This window comes from Chionomys nivalis, chromosome 6 (genome assembly GCF_950005125.1).
Source record: "Chionomys nivalis chromosome 6, mChiNiv1.1, whole genome shotgun sequence".
NCBI lineage: Eukaryota > Metazoa > Chordata > Mammalia > Rodentia > Cricetidae > Chionomys > Chionomys nivalis.
This window is the reverse complement of record NC_080091.1, coordinates 3368063-3386502: the sequence shown is the minus strand read 5'-3', so window position 1 is coordinate 3386502 and position 18440 is coordinate 3368063. Positions and strand designations below refer to the sequence as shown.

General features: G+C 44.0%; 1 protein-coding gene across 1 annotated transcript; it reads right to left on the bottom strand.

Moving 5' to 3' along the window:
• Positions 1 to 2517: 2517 nt before the first annotated feature.
• LOC130876453 (dolichyl-diphosphooligosaccharide--protein glycosyltransferase subunit 4) lies at positions 2518 to 2879 on the bottom strand. Its single transcript, XM_057773002.1, has one exon. The coding sequence runs from the start codon at positions 2825 to 2827 to the stop codon at positions 2714 to 2716; it is 114 nt and encodes a 37-aa protein (XP_057628985.1). The 5' UTR covers positions 2828 to 2879; the 3' UTR covers positions 2518 to 2713.
• Positions 2880 to 18440: the final 15561 nt, after the last annotated feature.

Sequence of the window (18440 nt, the reverse complement as noted above, 5' to 3'; positions counted from 1 at the left end):
CTGGACCAGCCATGCCCTTGGGTGTAAGGTCGTGAGTGCTGCATCCCCTCTTCCACAGCTGGTCTCTGTAGGGCATGCAAGCCCCTGGAAGCCGTGCCCTCTGTTACACAGCTGGCCTCACCAGGACAGGACAAGCCAGGTAAGGTATGCCCCCTTTCCACGACAGGGCTCACCAGGGATGGACAGGTCCTGGGGAGTCATGACAGGGCAGTCAACTCCCTCTTTCAAGGCTGGCCTCCACAGGACTGCATAAGTCCCAAGGATTCAGGCCATTGAAGATGCACCCCCTCTTCTACAACTGGCATCCTGAAGGCCCAATAACACCAAGGAAGCTGCAACAATGAATAAATGGGACCTCCTGAAACTGAGAAGCTTCTGTAAACAAAGGACACAGTCATTAAGACAGAAAGGCAACCCACTAAATGGGAGATCTCCACCAACCCCACATCAGACAAAGGCCTGATCTCCAAAATACATAAAAAGACTCAAGAAACTAGACATTAAAATTCTAAATAACACAATTTAAAAATGGGGTACTGAACTAAACAGAAAATTTCAAATGGCCAAAAGATACTTAAGGACATGTTCAACTTCCTCAACTACCAGGGAAATGCAAATCAAAACAACACTGAGATAGCATCTTACATCTGAACGGCTAAAGTCAAAAACATTAGTGACGGTTTATGCTGGAGAGGATGTGGAGTAAGGGGAACACTCATCCATTACTAATGTGCAACTACTTTGGAAATCAGTGTGGCGGTTTCTCAGAAAATTGGAAGTCAACCTACCTCGGGATCCATTCTTGGGATACCCAAGAGATACCCAATCATATTACAAAAGCATTTGTTCAACTATGTTCATAGCAGTATTATTTGTAATAGCCAGAACCTGGAAACAACCTAGATGCCCCTCAATGGACAAATGGATAAAGAAAGTGTGGCACATCTACACATTAGAGTTCTACTCAGCGGTAAAAAGCAATGACATCTTGAATTTTGCATGCAAATGGATGGAAGTAGAAAACACCATCCTGAGTGAGATAACCCAGACCCAAAAATATGAATATGGTATGTACTCACTCATTAGTGGATTCTAGCCATAAACAAAGGACATTGAGCCTATAGTCCTGATCCTAGAGAAGCTAAGTAATGAGGTGAACCCAAAGCAAAACATATATAGATCTTCCTGAAAATTGGAAGCAGACAAGATCTCCAGGCAAAAGTTGGGAGGATGGGTGGCAGGGGGAGAGTGAAAGGAAGAGGGGAGAAGGGGAGGGTTGGGAAAAGCTTGTGGGAGTGGGATGGTTGATATGGAGGAATATGAAGGACAGATATGTGTGCAGGGAAGGAGATACCTCAATTGAGGGAGCCATTTTGGAGTTGGCAAGAGTCTTGGCTCTGGAGGGGTTCTGAGGAGTCCATGGGGATGACCCCAGCTAGGATCATGGGCAGTGGAAGAGAGGGTGCCTGAACTGGCCTTGTCCCATAGTCAGATCAGACTGATAACAATCTTGAATATCATCATAGAACCTTTGTCCAGCAATGGATCGAGACAGAGACCCACATCAGAGCACTGGACTGAGCTCTCAAGGTCCAGTTGCAGAGCAGAAGGAGGGAGAACATGACCAAGGAAGTCAGGATCACGAGGGGTCGGTCCACCAACTGATACAGTGTAACTGAACTAATGGGACCTCACCAACTCCAGCTGGACTGGGAATGAAGGAACATGGGATCTAACTGGACCCTCTGAATGTGGCTTACAGTTGGGCAGACTGAGGGGCTAATGACAATAACACTGGGATTTGTCTCTACTGCATGGACTGGCTTTTGGGAATCCTATTCTCTTTGGATGCATACGTTGCTCAGCCTGGATGTAGTGAGGAGGGCCTTGGACTTTCCAAAGGGCAGGGCAGCTTACCCTCTCTTAGGACTGGAAGGGGTAGGGGTGAGGGGACGGGGAGGGAAGTGGGAGAAGGGGAGGAAGTGGAAATTTTGATTGGTATTATTTTTAAAGTAAGAAAAAAATAATAATAACAAGGGAACTGTACCCTGTCTTCTATGGCTAGCCTCCTCGGGGACTCTCAGGACAGAGAAGCTGCACACACTTCTTCTATGGCTGGTGTCCCCAGGACAGGACAGGACAGGACAGGACCTGGGGAGTCTGTCCAAGCTAGTTGCTTCCCCCTCTTCCTCTCTGTGGAAGGAAGTGTCCTGCAGTACAGGCCTGGGAAACCAGGCTGGAGAATCTGTGTTCACCTTCCACAGTTGGCCTCTGCAGGACTGGACAGGGCACGGGGAGCCAGGCCAGGGAAGGTGCACACACTGTTCCTTATCTGGCCTCACCAGGGCCGGTCAAACCCTGGGGTGTCAGGCCATGTAAGCTGCAACCTCCTCTTCCAAGGCTGGTCATTCCCTGGGGAGTGAGGCCAGGGAATCTGCACAACCCTCTTTTTTTTATATCTATATTTTTGTATTGGGGGGAGGGAGTAGAAAAGAAAGCAGCCCCTATACTGGGCCCTGTTCAGTGGCAGCTTCTTGTTCCATAGGGTTAAGGAAGACTTTGAGGAAATAAAAGTTGTTTGGAAAAATCCAGGTGTAGTTGCTTTGTATGCTGTGATGGGTAGGGGGGATGCAGTGACGTGTGAAGGCCCTGCACACCCTCCATCTTGCCTCAGACTATGTCCTGGAACCCTGGGGCGGAGAAAGTGCTACTTTCATTCCTGCTTCTTGGGATTGTTGACTGCCACGTAGTGATAGAGAACCACAAGCAAGAAAAGCGACACGCCCAGCATGTTGGCGAAGATGGCGAGCTGCACGTCCGTGATCATCCTGACCAGCTCCACTTGGCTCCGACGCTACCGCTCGCTGTACAGCTCGAGGTAGGAGCACAACCCTCTTCTATGTCCGCACTATGCAGTGCTGGACAGACCATGGGTAGTCAGACAGTGTTACTGCGTCCTCGTCTTCCATGTCTGGCCTCTGTTGGGCCAGACAGGCCATGGGGAAACAAGTGGGGGAAGCTGCACCATCCTCTTCTGCAGATGGCCTCTGCAAGGCCAGGTAGATGCTGGGGAGACAGTTGTGTAAGGTGTGTTTCCTCATGGTTGACTTCTTCAGTGCCAGACACACCCTGGGAAGCCAGGCTGGGGAAATCGCTGCCTCTCTTCCACGACTGTCACGGAGCTGGCCAGGCCCTGGGAAGCCTGGCCAGGAAAACTGTGCTCCCTTTTCCACAGCTGTCTTCCACAGTGCTTGGCAGTCTCTGGTGAGCCATGCCCAAGAAGCTGTGTATACCACTTCTGTGACTGGTCCCCTCAGGTGTGGACAGGAATGGCGAGTCTGACTGGGGAATCTGTACCCCTTCTTCAATAACTGGCCTAGCCAGAGCTGTACAAGCCCTGGGGAGCCAGACTCGGGATGTTGCTGTGCCACCCACTTCTGTGGCTGGCCACCACAGACCTGGACATTCCCCAAAGCCATGCTGGAGAAGCTGTACCCCCAATTTTATGACTGGCCTCCCAAAGACAGCCTAAGCCCTAGGGTACCAAGCCAGGGGAGCTGTGCTACCTCTTCCATGGCCGTCCACTGCCCCATCTTTAACAAATGGCCTCCCCAGGGCCTGCCAGGGCAAGGACCACATAGCCTGAACTTCCATGACTCTGTGCTCCTCTCTTCCATGGCTGGACTTTGCATATCCTAAAAGGACCTGGGAAGCCAGTCCAGAGAAGCCAACCACTGATCCTGGCAGGCTGAGACAGGCCCTGAGAAGCCCATCTTGGAAAGCTGTGCCCTACCCCTTCCAGAGCTCGTCTCTTCAGGTGCAGACAGAAATAGGAGCTGGCAGGGGGTCTGTGTCCCCTCTTCCACAGATGGACTATGACTTGCCATACATGGCCTGGGGAGCCATGCTGGGGCAGGAGCACTCCCCTCTTCTGTGGCTGCAGTCTGCAGGGCTGGAGGGCCCTGAGGAGCCAGGCCATAAAGTTGCATCCACCTCTGCCAAGGCTGGCCTCTGCAGGTTCAGACATGCACTGGGGAGACAGGCAGGGGGAGCTGCAGACCCCTTTTCCATGGCTGAGCTCCGCAGTGCCATACAAACCTGGGAGTCTCAGACTGGGCACACTATGTCCACCTCTTTCAAGGTCGGCCTCTGCAGGTCAGACAGGCCATGGGTAGTCTGCTGGAAAAGGCTGCATCCCCTCTTCCACTTCTGGCTCCTTAGGTCAGATAATCCCTAGGGAGCCAGAGCATGGAAATATCACCCTCTTTTCCATGTCTGACCTGTCCTTTCTCTTCCAGTACTGACATCCCTAAGATCTGCAAGATTGGGTAAGCTGTGACTCTCTTCCACGGCTAGTATTCCCAAGGACTACCAGGCAAGGGAATCTGTCTCCACTTCAACGACTAAACTCCCAGGACAGGACAGGCCCTGGGGATCCATACCAGGGAATCTGAGCCCCCCTCAACCATGGATGGCCTCTCTAAGACAGGACAGGCATTGCACAGCCATGGCAGAAATGTTGTACAACCCTCTTCCACAGCTGTCCTTCACATGGCCCAATAGGCCCTGGGGAACCAGTCTGTGAATCTGCACCATTCTTACACGGTTGGACTCCTCAGGGAGAGTCAGGACCTCATGAGCTCGCCTCTGGGAGCTGTGCCACCCTTCTTCAATGTCTGGCCTCTGCAGGTCTGGAAATGACCTGGGGACCCAGGCCACGGACGCTGTGATGCCCTTTTATGGCCACTGCAGGTCTGGACAGTCCCTGGGAAGCCTTGCTAGGAAAGCTCTGTCCCCCTCTTCTACAGATGAACTTTCTGGGTGTGGACAGGAATGGGGAGCCTGGCAAGAGTTTCATTGCAACCTCTTCCACAGATGACTTACACAGTCCATACAGGTATGGATAATGACAGCCCCTATCAATACTGACCACAGATTCCATGGGTAGAGATGGGTCAGGATAGTGACAGTACCAATCAGTGCTGACCCTAGTATATGTGGGTAGAAATGGTCCGGACAGGGACAGCCCCTATCAAAACTGACCATAGATTTTTTTTTTTTGGTTTTTTCAAGACAGGGTTTCTCTGTGGTTTTGGAGCCTGTCCTGGAACTAGCTCTTGTAGACCAGGCTGGTCTCAAACTCACAGAGATCCACCTGCCTCTGCCTCCCTAGTGCTGGGATTAAAGGCGTGTGCCGCCAGCGCCCGGCCTGACCATAGATTCTATGGGTAGAGATGGGTAAGGACAGTGACAGCCCCTATCAATACTGACCATAGATTCTATGGTAGAGATGGGTCAGGACAGTGACAACCCCTATTGATACTGACCATAGATTCTATGGGTAGAGATGGGTCAGGACAGTGACAGTCCAAATCAGGGCTGATCATAGTGTTGTTGGGTAGAGATGGTCAGGATAGTGACAGCCACCATCAGTGCTGATTATAGTATATGTGGGTAGAGATGGGTAGGATTTTCGTCTCTTAGTGTTGGTGGTCATCTTTCTGGGTATAAAGTTGTCATATGACAGGGTATAGAGATGTCATCTGTATAGGGTTGTCAAAGGATATAGGGTTGCCATTTGACAGGGTATAGGGATAATTGTCATCTGTCAGAGAATAGCATTGTGATCTCTCAGGGTATAGTGTTGTTTGTTATCTGTCAGGGTATAGAGTTGGTTGTGTTCTAGAGGGTATTGGGTTGTCATCTTTCAGAGTATAGGGATTGTTGTCATCTGTCAGGGTATAGGTTTGGTTGTCATTTTTCTGTGTATAGAGCTGGGTATCATCTGTCAAAGTTTAGGTTTGTCATTTGTGAGGGGGATAGGATTGTCATTTTCAGGGTATAGGGTTCTCATCTGTCAGGGATAGGGTTGGTTGTCATCTGTCAGGGAATAGGATGGTCTTCTGTCAAGGTCTAAGTTTGGTTGTCATCTGTTGGGTTATAGGTTTGGTTGCCATCTGGCAGGCTATATGATTAGTTGTCATCAGTCATGGTATAATGTTACTTGACATCTGTCTCTGTTTAGGGTTGTCATCTGTCAGGGTATAAAGTTGTCATATGTCAGGGAATAGAGGTGGCATCTGTAAGGGTATAGGGTTGTCATCTGTCAGAGTATAGACATATTATCTCTGAGGGTTTATAGTTGTAAATTGTCAGGTTATAGTGTTGGATGTCATCTGTCAAGGTATAGTGTTGTCATCTGTAAGTGTATAGGGTTGATTGGTCTATCATATGTCAGGATAAAGGGTTGACATCTGTAAGGTTATAGGGTTGTCATTTGTCAGAGTATATGGTTATTTTCTGTCAGGGTATCAGGTTCTTTGTCATCTGTCATGGTATAGGGCTGGTTGTAAAATGTCAGTGTATAAGACTGTCATCTTTCAGAGTGTGTTTGGTTGTCATCTATCAGGTTATAGGGTTGTTTTTCATCCGTTAGATATAAGGTTGATTGTTCTCTGTATGGGTATAAGGTTGTCATCTGTCAGGGAATAAAGTTGTCATCTGTCATGAAATAAAGTTGTCATCTGTCAGGGTATAGCATTGTCATCTTTCATGGTATAGGGTTGGTTGTCATCTGTCAGGGTCTATTGTTGGCATTTGTAAAGGTGTATGTTTGTCAACTGTCAGGGTATAGAGTTGGTGGTCATCTGTTTGGGTAGAATGTTGGTTGTCATCTGTCAGGGTATATAGTTGGCAGTTTTAAAGGTATATGTTTGTCAACTGTCAGGGTATAGAGTTGGTGTCAACTGTCTGGATAGAATGTTGATATAGTTGTCATCTGTCAGGGAATATAGTTGGTTGTCATAATGTCAGAATATATGGTTGGTAGTCATCTGTCAGGGTATAGAGTTATCTGTCAGGGGTTTAGATTTGTAATCTGACAGGGTATAGTCTTATAATACCTCAGGTATAGGGTAAGTTGTCATCTGTCAGGGTATAAGTATGTCATCATTCAGGGTATAGGGTTGCTTGTATTCTGTCAAGGTATAAGGTTGTTATCTGGCAGGGTATAGGTTTGGTTGTCATCTGTCAGGGCATAGTGTCAGCATCTGACAGGGTATAAGGTTGTTATCTCTGAGGGTATAAAGTTGGTTGTCTCCTTTCAGGGTATAGGGTTGCCATCTATCAGAGTACAGGTTTGATTGTCATATGTCAGGGTATAAGTTCATCATCTGTTACTGTATAAATTAAATGGAGAGAAACTTAAAGCCATCCCACTAAAATCAGGAACACGCCAAGGCTGTCCACTCTCCCCATACCTCTTCAATATAGTTCTTGAAGTCTTAGCAATAGCAATAAGACAACATAAGGGGATCAAGGGGATTCGAATTGGAAAGGAAGAAGTTAAACTTGCGTTATTTGCAGATGATATGATAGTGTACTTAAGCGACCCCAAAAACTCCACCAAAGAACTTCTACAGCTGATAAATACCTTTAGTAATGTGACAGGATACAAGATCAACTCCAAAAAATCAGTCGCCCTCTTATACACAAAGGATATGGAAGCAGAGAGGGAAATAAGAGAATCATCACCTTTCACGATAGCCACAAACAGCATAAAATATCTTGGGGTAACTCTAACCAAGGAAGTGAAGGATCTATTTGAAAAGAACTTTAAGTCTTTGAAGAAAGAAATTGAAGAGGATTCCAGAAAATGGAAGGATCTCCCTTGCTCTTGGATTGGGAGGTTCAACATAGTAAAAATGGCAATTCTACCAAAGTCAATCTATAGATTCAATGCAATCCCCATCAAGGTCCCATCAAAATTCTTCACAGATCTTGAGAGGACAATAATCAACTTTATATGGAAAAACAAAAAACCCAGGATAGCCAAAACAATCTATTATAATAAAGGATCGTCTGGAGGCATTTCCATCCCTGACTTCAAACTCTATTACAGAGCTTCAGTATTGAAAACAGCTTGGTATTGGCATAAAAACAGAGAAGTCGATCAATGGAACCGAGTAGAAGACCCTGATTTTAACCCACAATCATATGAACACCTAATTTTTGATAAAGGAGCTAAAAGTATTCAATGAAGAAAGCATCTTCAACAAATGGTGCTGGCAGAACTGGTTGGCAACATGTAGAAGAATGAAAATAGATCCATATCTATCACCATGCACAAAACTCAAGTCCAAATGGATTAAAGACCTCAACATTAGTCTAAACACACTGAACCTGATAGAAGAAAAAGTGGGAAGTACTCTACAACATATGGGTACAGGAGATCACTTCCTACGTTTATACCCAGTAGCACAGACATTAAGGACAACATTGAATAAATGGGACCTCCTGAAACTGAGTAGCTTCTGTAAAGCAAAGGACACTGTTACTAGGACAAAAAGGCAACCCACTTACTGGGAGAAGATCTTCACCAACCCCGCAACAGACAAAGGTCTGATCTCCAAAATATATAAAGAACTCAAGAAACTAGACTTTAAAATGCTAATTAACCCAATAAAAAATGGGGCACTGAACTGAACAGAGAATTCTCAACAGAAGAAATTCAAATGGCCAAAAGACACTTAAGGTCATGCTCAACCTCCTTAGCGATAAGGGAAATGCAAATTAAAGCAACTTTGAGATACCATCTTACACCTGTCAGAATGGCTAAAATCAAAAGCACCAATGATAGCCTTTGCTGGAGAGGTTGTGGAGAAAGGGGCACACTCATCCATTGCTGGTGGGAATGCAAACTTGTGCAACCACTTTGGAAATCAGTGTGGCGATTTCTCAGGAAATTTGGGATCAACCTACCCCAAGATCCAGTAATACCACTCTTGGGAATATACCCAAGAGATGCCCTATCATATGACAAAAGGATCTGTTCAGCTATGTTCATAGCAGCTTTGTATGTAATAGCCAGAACCTGGAAACAACCTAGATGCCCTTCAGTGGAGGAATGGATGAAGAAAGTGTGGAATATATACATATTAGAGTACTACTCAGCGGTAAAAAAACAATGACTTCTCGAATTTTGCGTGCAAATGGATGGAAATAGAAAACACTATCCTGAGTGAGGTATCCCAGACCCAAAAAGAGGAACATGGGTTGTACTCACTCATAATCGGTTTCTAGCCATAAATAAAGGACATTGAGCATAAAACTTGTGAACCTAGAGAAGCTAAATAAGAAAGTGAACCCAAAGAAAATCGTATAGTCATCCACCTGGATAGGGGAAGTAGACAAGATTGCCAGTCAAAAACTGGGAACTTGCGGGTGAGGTGGCATGGGGCAAAGGGGAAATGGGATGAGAAACGTGAGAAGGAAAGGATGGGAGGAGCTTGGGGGATTGGGATGTTTAGGATATAGGAAGGGTGGATATGGGAGCAGCGAAGTATATATCCTAACTAAGGGAGCCATTTTAGGGTAGGCAAGAGACTTGACTCTAGAGTGGCTGGCAGGTGTCCAGGGAGATGTCCCCAGCTGGTACCTTGGGAAACTGAAGAGAGGGAACCTGAAATGACCCTATCCTATACTGATGAATATCTTACATATCACCTTTGAACCTTCATCTGGCGATGGATCGAGGTAGAGACAGAGACTCAATTTGGAGCAATGGTCTGAGCTCTTAAGGTCCAAATGAGGAGCAGAAGGAGCAAGAACATGAGCAAGGAAGTCAGGACCATGAGGGACACCCACTGTGACAGTGGAACTGATTTATTGGGAGCCCACCAAGGCCAGCTGGTCTGGGACTGAATAAGTATGGGTTGAAACTGGACTCTCTGAGCATGGCGGACAATGAAGGCAGATGAGAAGCCAAGGACAATGGCACTAGGTTTCGAGCCTAATACATGAACTGGCTTTGTGGGAGCTTAGCCTATTTGGATGCTCACCTTCCTGGACCTAGATACAAGACCTTCATCTTCCCGCTGTGCAGGGAATTTTGACTGCTCTTCAGTATCGAGACGGAGGGGGAATGGTGTGGGGGGAGGAGAAGTGGAGTGGGAATAGGGGGAGGGGAGTGAGGGGAGGGGCCAATATTTGGGAGGAGGGGAGGGAAATGGGAAACGGGGAGCAGGTGGAAATTTTAATTAAAAAAGAATAAAGACTGCCCTACCTGCACCAAGCAAGGTAGGCCCTTGGTTTACGAACTACCCAACCAGCAGGGAGATCTGAGCTCGGTACCAGGAGAGACATCATTGGGGTGAGTTTGTGGCGGCAGCAGCCCCGGACAGGGAACTCAGAAGTTCCTCACCCCCCCACCCCTCCTGGGCTCCCTGCAGAGACTCTACTCCCTGCAGACTGCCTCTCTGTTCCTATCCCACCCAGCTTGCATCCAGAACCCTCCTTCCTTCTGCCCCCTTCCTTCTTTGGACACATAACACCACCTAGCTCAGCCTGTTTGGGTGCTGGGGGCGAATCCTCAGGGCAAACAGGCATGCAGGAGGTCCTTTGTTTCACTGGCCTGCCTGCACCAAGCAAGGTAGGCCCTTGGTTTACGAACTACCCAAACAGCACGGAGATCTGAGCTCGGTACCAGGAGAGACATCATCGGGGTGAGTTTGTGGCGGCAGCAGCCCCGGACAGGGAACTCAGAAATTCCTCACACACCCCCATCCCTCCTGGGTTCCCTGCAGAGACTCTACTCCCTGCAGACTGCCTTTCTATTCCTATCCCACCCAGCTAGCATCTAGAACCCTTCTTCCTTCTGCCCCCTTCCTTCTTTGGGCACATAACACCACCTAGCTCAGCCTGTCTGGGCGCTGGGGGCAAATCCTCAGGGCAAACAGGCAGGCGGGAATCCCTTTGTTTCACTGGCCTGTCTGGTCGCTGGGGGCGAATCCTTAGGGCAAACAGGCAGGGGGAGTTCCTTTGTTTCACTGGCCTGCCTGCACCAAGCAAGGTAGGCGCTTTGTTTACGAACTACCCAACCAGCACGGAGAACGGATCTTGGCACCAGGAGAGCCATCATTGGGCACGGAGATCTGATATTGTCACCAGGAGAGACATCACTGGAGCACCAGGAGAACCATCACTGGGGAGTACCATCACTGGGAAGGTACAACAGTAGGCAAGGAGACCTGATCCTGTAAAAGAAGATCCATAGGGGAGCATTCAGAGGAAGAGATGGGCAGGCGCCAATGCAAGAATTCACCCAACAATCTGAAAAATAATATGAAACCAACAGAACCCAGCGACCTCACAACAGGAGGACATGAACACCTTAATCATGAAGAAGTAGAAAAAAATTGACTTTATGAAAGTGATTGACGCCCTTAAATAGCATGTAAAAAATGCCCTTATAGAAATGGATGAGAAGTATAACAGAAAGTTTGAAGAATTGAGTAAATCAGTGAATGATACCCTAGGAAACCAAGGAAAAACAATCAAACAGATAATGGAAACAGTTCAAGTCTTGAAAACTGAATTGGAGGCAAAGAAGAAAAACAAACAGAAGGCTGGCTGGACATGGAAAATCTAGGTAAATGAATAGAGTCTAGAGAAACAAGCATAACCAACAGAATACAAGAGATAGAAGAAAGAATCTCAGATTCTGAAGATACCATAGAGAAAATAAACATGATGATCAAAGAAAACAGCAAGGCCAACAAACTCTCATCACAAAACATTCAGGAAATCTGGGACACAATAAAAAGACCAAACCTAAGAATAATAGGGATAGAAGAAGGAGAAGAAGTACAGCTCAATGGTCCAGAAAATATATTTAATAAAATTATAGAAGAAAACTTTCCCAACCTTAAGAAAGATATTCCTTTGAAGGTCCAAGAAGCATACAGAACACCAAATCGACTGGATCAAAAAAAAAACATCTCCTCGTCATATAATAATCAAAACACAAAACATACAGAATAAAGAAAGAATATTAAGAGCTGCAAAGGAAAAAGGTCAAGTTACCTATAAAGGTAAACCTATCAGACTTACACCTGATTTCTCTATGGAAACCATGAAAGCCAGAAGGTCCTGGATAGATATACTGCAGAAACTACGAGACCATGGATGCAAGCCCAGACTACTATACCCAGCCAAGCTTTCGTTCACTATAAATGGAGAAAACAAAGTTTTCCAGGATAAAAACAAATTTAAACAATACGTAGCCACAAATCCAGCCCTTCAGAAAGTAATTGAAGGAAAATCACAAACCAAGGAGTCCAACAATGCCCACAATAACTCAGACATCTAAAGACCCTTCACCAGCACAACTTGAAGAAGGGAAACACACAAACTCTACTACCAAAGAAAAGAAAGAAAGAAAGGAAAAATGACCGGAGTTAACAACCACTGGTCATTAATATCACTTAATATCAATGGACTCAACTCACCTATAAAGAGGCACAGGCTAAGAGATTGGATACGAAAACAGGATCCAACATTCTGCTGCTTACAAGAAACACACCTCAACCACAAAGACAGACATCTACTCAGAGTAAAGGGCTGGGAAAAGGTTTATCAAGCAAACGGACCTAAGAAACAAGCAGGTGTGGCCATACTAATTTCTAAGAAAGTTGACTTCAAACTAAAATCAATCAAAAGAGATGGAGATGGACATTTTTTACTCATAACAGGAACAATTCACCAGGATGAAATCTCAATCCTGAATATATATGCCCCTAATATAAAAGCACCCACTTATGTAAAAGAAACGTTACTAAAACTCAAGGCAGTCATCAAACCACACACACTAATAGTAGGAGATTTCAACACTCCTCTCTCACCAATGGACAGGTCAATCAAACAGAAACCTAACAGAGAAATAAGAGGATTAAGGGAGGTAATGAATCAAATGGACTTAACAGACATCTATAGAACATTCCACCCAAATAGGAAAGAATATACCTTCTTCTCTGCAGCTCATGGAACCTTCTCGAAAATAGACCACATACTCGGTAACAAAGCAAACTTACACAGTTACAAAAAAATATCGGTAACCACCTGTGTCTTATCAGATCACCATGGATTAAAGTTAGAATTCAACAACAATGCTATCCCCAGAAAGCCTATGAACTCATGGAAACTGGACAGTCAACTACTGAACCTCACCTGGATCAAGGAAGAAATAAAGAAAGAAATTAAAGTCTTTCTTGAATTCAATGAAAACGAAGACTCAACATACTCAAACCTATGGGACACTATGAAAGCAGTGCTAAGAGGAAAATTCATAGCATTAAGTGCCCACTTAAAGAAAACGGAGAAAGCACACATTGGAGACTTAATAGCCCACCTGAAAGCTTTAGAAAAAAAAGAAGCAGACTCACCTAGGAGAAGTAGAAGACTGGAAATAATCAAATTGAGGGCTGAAATCAACAAAATAGAAACACAGAAAAAAATCCAAAGAATCCATGAAACAAAAAGCTGGTTCATGGAGAAAATCAATAAGATTGATAAACCCCTATCCAAACTAATCAAACGGCAGAGAGAGAATACGCAAATTAACAAAATCAGAAACGAAAAGGGAGACATAACCACAGACTCAGAGGAAATTCAGAGAATCATTAGATCTTACTACAAAAATCTGTATGCCACAAAATTGGAAAATGTTATAGAAATGGACACTTTTTTAGATAAGTACCATATACCAAAGTTAAACCAGGACCAGGTGAACAATCTAAATAGACCTGTTAGTCGCGAAGAATTAGAAGTTGTTATAAAAAACCTCCCCACCAAAAAAAGCCCAGGTCCAGATGGCTTCAATGCAGAATTCTACCAGAACTTCCAAGAAGACCTAATACCTATACTCCTTAATGTATTTCACAATATTGAAACAGAGAAGTCATTGCCAAATTCCTTTTATGAAGCTGAAGTTACTCTGATAGCAAAACCACACAAAGAGACAACCAAGAAAGAGAACTACAGGCCAATCTCACTCATGAACATCGACGCAAAAATACTCAATAAAATACTGGCAAACCGAATCCAAGAACACATCAGAAAAATTATCCATTATGATCAAGTAGGCTTCATCCCAGAGATGCAGGGCTGGTTCAACATACGAAAATCTATCAATGTAATCCATCATATAAATAAACTGAAAGAAAAAAACCATATGATCATTTCATTAGATGCTGAAAAAGCATTTGACAAAATTCAACATCCCTTTATGATAAAGGTCTTAGAGAGATTAGGAATACAAGGGTCGTTCCTAACTATAATAAAAGCTATTTATAGCAAGCCGTCAGCTAACATCAAATTAAATGGAGAGAAACTCAAAGCTATACCACTAAAATCAGGAACACGACAAGGTTGTCCACTCTCTCCATACCTCTTTAATATAGTGCTTGAAATTCTAGCAATAGCAATAAGACAACATAAGGGGATCAAAGGGATTCAAATCGGAAAGGAAGAAGTTAAACTTTCATTATTTGCAGACGATATAATAGTGTACATAAGCGACCCCAAAAACTCCAGCAAAGAACTCCTTCAGCTGATAAACACCTTTAGTAGCGTTGCAGGATACAAGATCAATTCCAAAAAATCAGTTGCCCTCCTATACACAAAGGATAAGGAAGCAGAGATGGAAATCAGAGAAGCATCACCCTTCACGATAGCCACAAATAGCATAAAATATCTTGGGGTAACTCTAACCAAGGAAGTAAAGGATCTATTTGACAAGAACTTTAAGTCAATGAAGAAAGAAATTGAGGAGGATACCAGAAAATGGAAGGATCTCCCTTGCTCTTGGATAGGGAGGATCAACATAGTAAAAATGGCAATTCTACCAAGGGCAATTTATAGATTCAATGCAATCCCCATCAAAATCCCATCAAAATTCTTCACAGATCTTGAGAGGACAATAATCAACTTTATATGGAGAAACGAAAAACCCAGGATAGCCAAAACAATCTTATATAATAAAGGATCGTCTGGAGGCATTACCATCCCTGACCTCAAACTCTATTACAGAGCCTCAGTATTGAAAACAGTTTGGTATTGGCATAAAAACAGAGAAGTCGACCAATGGAACCGAGTAGAAGACCCTGATTTTAACCCACAAACTTATGAACACCTAATTTTTGATAAAGGAGCTAAAAGTATTCAATGGAAAAAAGAGAGCATCTTCAACAAATGGTGCTGGCAGAACTGGTTGTCAACGTGTAGAAGAATGAAAATAGATCCATATCTATCACCATGCACAAAACTCAAGTCCAAATGGATTAAAGACCTCAATATTAGTCTGAACACACTGAACCTGATAGAAGAAAAAGTTGGAAGTACTCTACAACATATGGGTACAGGAGATCACTTCCTACGTTTATCCCCAGCAGCACAGACATTAAGGGCATCATTGAATAAATGGGACCTCCTGAAACTGAGTAGCTTCTGTAAAGCAAAGGACACTGTCACTAAGACAAAAAGGCAACCCACTGACTGGGAGAAGATCTTCACCAACCCTGCAACAGACAAAGGTCTGATCACCAAAATATATAGAGAACTCAAGAAACTAAACTTTAAAATGCTAATGAACCCAATAAAAAAATGGGGCACTGATCTGAACAGAGAATTCTCAACAGAAGAAATTCAAATGGCCAAAAGACACCTAAGGTCATGCTCAACCTCCTTAGCGATAAGGGAAATGCAAATTAAAACAACTTTGAGATACCATCTTACACCTGTCAGAATGGCTAAAATCAAGAACACCAATGATAGCCTTTGCTGGAGAGGTTGTGGAGAGAGAGGCACACTCATTCATTGCTGGTGGGAATGCAAACTTGTGCAACCACTTTGGAAATCAGTGTGGCGATTTCTCAGGAAATTTGGGATCAACCTACCCCAAGATCCAGTAATACCACTATTGGGAATATACCCAAGAGATGCCACATCAAATGACAAAAGTATCTGTTCAACTATGTTCATAGCAGCATTGTTTGTAATAGCCAAAACCTGGAAACAACCTAGATGCCCTTCAATGGAGGAATGGATGAAGAAAGTGTGGAATATATACATATTAGAGTACTACTCAGCAGTAAAAAACAATGACTTCTCGAATTTTGCGTGCAAATGGATGGAAATAGAAAACACTATCCTGAGTGAGGTATCCCAGACTCAAAAAGAGGAACATGGGATGTACTCACTCATAATCGGTTTCTAGCCATAAAATAAAAGACATTAAGCATATAATGTGTGATCCTATAGAAGCTAAATAAGAAAGTGAACCCAAAGAAAATCATATAGTCATCCGCATGGAGAGGGGGAAGTAGACAAGATTCCAGGGCAAAAACTGGGAACTTGCGGGTGAGGTGGCATGGGGCAAAGGGGAAATGGGATGAGAAATATGAGAAGGGGAGGATGGGAGGAGCTCGGAGGATTGGGATGGTTGGGATATAGGAAGGATGGATACGGGAGCAGCGAAGTATATATCCTATCTAAGGGAGCCATCTTAGGGTTGGCAAGAGACTTGACTCTTGAGGGGTTCACAGGTGTCCAGGAATATGTCCCCAGCTGGTACCCTGGGCAACTAAGGAGAGGGAACCTGAAATGACCCTATCCTATACTGATGAATATCTTGCATATCACCTTAGAACCTTCATCTGGCGATGGATCGAGGTAGAGACAGAGTCTCAATTTGGAGCAACGGTCTGAGCTCTTAAGGTCCAAATGAGGAGCAGAAGGAGGGAGAACATGAGCAAAAAATCAGGACCACGAGGGATGCACCCACCCACTGTGACAGTGGAACTGATTTATTGGGAGCCCACCAAGGCCAGCTGGTCTGGGACTGAATAAGCATGGGTTGATTCTGGACTCTCTGAGCATGGCGGTCAATGAAGACTGATGAGAAGCCAAGGACAATGGCACTAGGTTTCGATCCTAATACATGAACTGGCTTTGTGGGAGCTTAGCCTGTTAGGACGCTCACCTTTCTGGACGTAGATAGAAGGACCTTGGTCTTCCCGCAGGGCAGGGAATTTGGACTGCTCTTCAGTATCGAGAGGGAGGGGGAATGGAGTGGGGGGAGGAGAAGAGGAGTGGGGATAGGGGGAGGGAAGTGGGGGGAGGGCAATATTTGGGAGGAGGGGAGGGAAATGGGAAATGGGGAGCAGGTGGAAATTTTAATTAAAAAAGAAGAAAAATAAATAAATAAGTAAAAAAAAAAAATAAAAAAATAAAAAAAATAAAAAGACCAAACCTAAGAATAATAGGAGAAGAAGAAGGGGAAGAAGCGCATCTCAACGGTCCAGAAAATATATTTAATAAAATTATAGAAGAAAACTTTCCCAACCTAAAGAAAGATATACCTACGAAGGTTCAAGAAGCATACAGAACATCGAATAGGCTGGACCAAAAAAAAAAAAAAAAACATCCCCTCGCCATATAATAATCAAAACACAAAGCATACAGAACAAAGAAAGAATATTAAGAGCTGCAAAGGAAAAAGGCCAAGTTACTTATAAAGGTAAACCTATCAGACTTACACCTGACTTCTCTATGGAAACCATGAAAGCCAGAAGGCCCTGGTTAGATGTACTGCAGAAACTAAGAGACTGTAGATGCAAGCCCAGACTACTATACCCAGCCAAACTTTCGTTCACTATAAATGGAGAAAACAAAATTTTCCAGGATAAAAACAAATTTAAACAATACGTAGCCACAAATCCAGCCTTACAGAAAGTGATAGAAGGAAAATCACTAACCAAGGAGTCCAACTATGACCACAATATCGCAGACAACTAGAGACCCTTCACCAGCACAACACAAAGAAGGGAAACACACAAAATTTACTACTAAAAAAATGACCGGAGTTAACAACCACTGGTCATTAATATCACGTAATGTCAATGGACTCAACTCACCTATAAAAAGGCACAGACTAAGAGATTGGATACGAAACAGGATCCAACATTCTGCTGTTTACAAGAAACACACCTCAACGACAAAGACAGGCACCTACTCAGAGTAAAGGGTTGGGATAAGGCTTATCAAGTTAATGGACCTAAGAAACAAGCAGGTGTGGCCATACTAATTTCTAACAAAGTTGACTTCAAACTTAAATCAATCAGAAGAGATGGAGAGGGACATTTTCTACACAGGAACAATTCATCAGGATGAAGTCTCAATCCTGAATATCTATGCCCCTAATATAAAAACACCCATGTACACAAAGACTCAACCAAGAAAGAGAATTACAGGCCAATCTCAATCATGAACATCGACGCAAAAATCCTCAACAAAATACTGGCAAACCGAATCCAAGAACACATTAGAAAAATTATCCATTATGATCAAGTAGGCTTCATCCCAGAGTTGCAGGGCTGGTTTAACATACGCAAATCTATCAATGTAATCCATCATATAAATAAACTGAAAGAATAAACCATATGATAGTTTCATTAGATGCTGAAAAAGCATTTGACAAAATTCAACATCCCTTTATGATAAAAGTCTTGGAGAGATTAGGGATACAAGGGCCATACCTAAATATAATTAAAGGTATTTACAGCAAGCCGACAGCTAACATCAAATTAAATGGAGAGAAACTTAAA

Bases quoted from the DNA above. Each gene is read 5' to 3' on its own strand.
- LOC130876453 (XM_057773002.1), bottom strand. From the start codon at position 2,827: ATGATCACGGACGTGCAGCTCGCCATCTTCGCCAACATGCTGGGCGTG.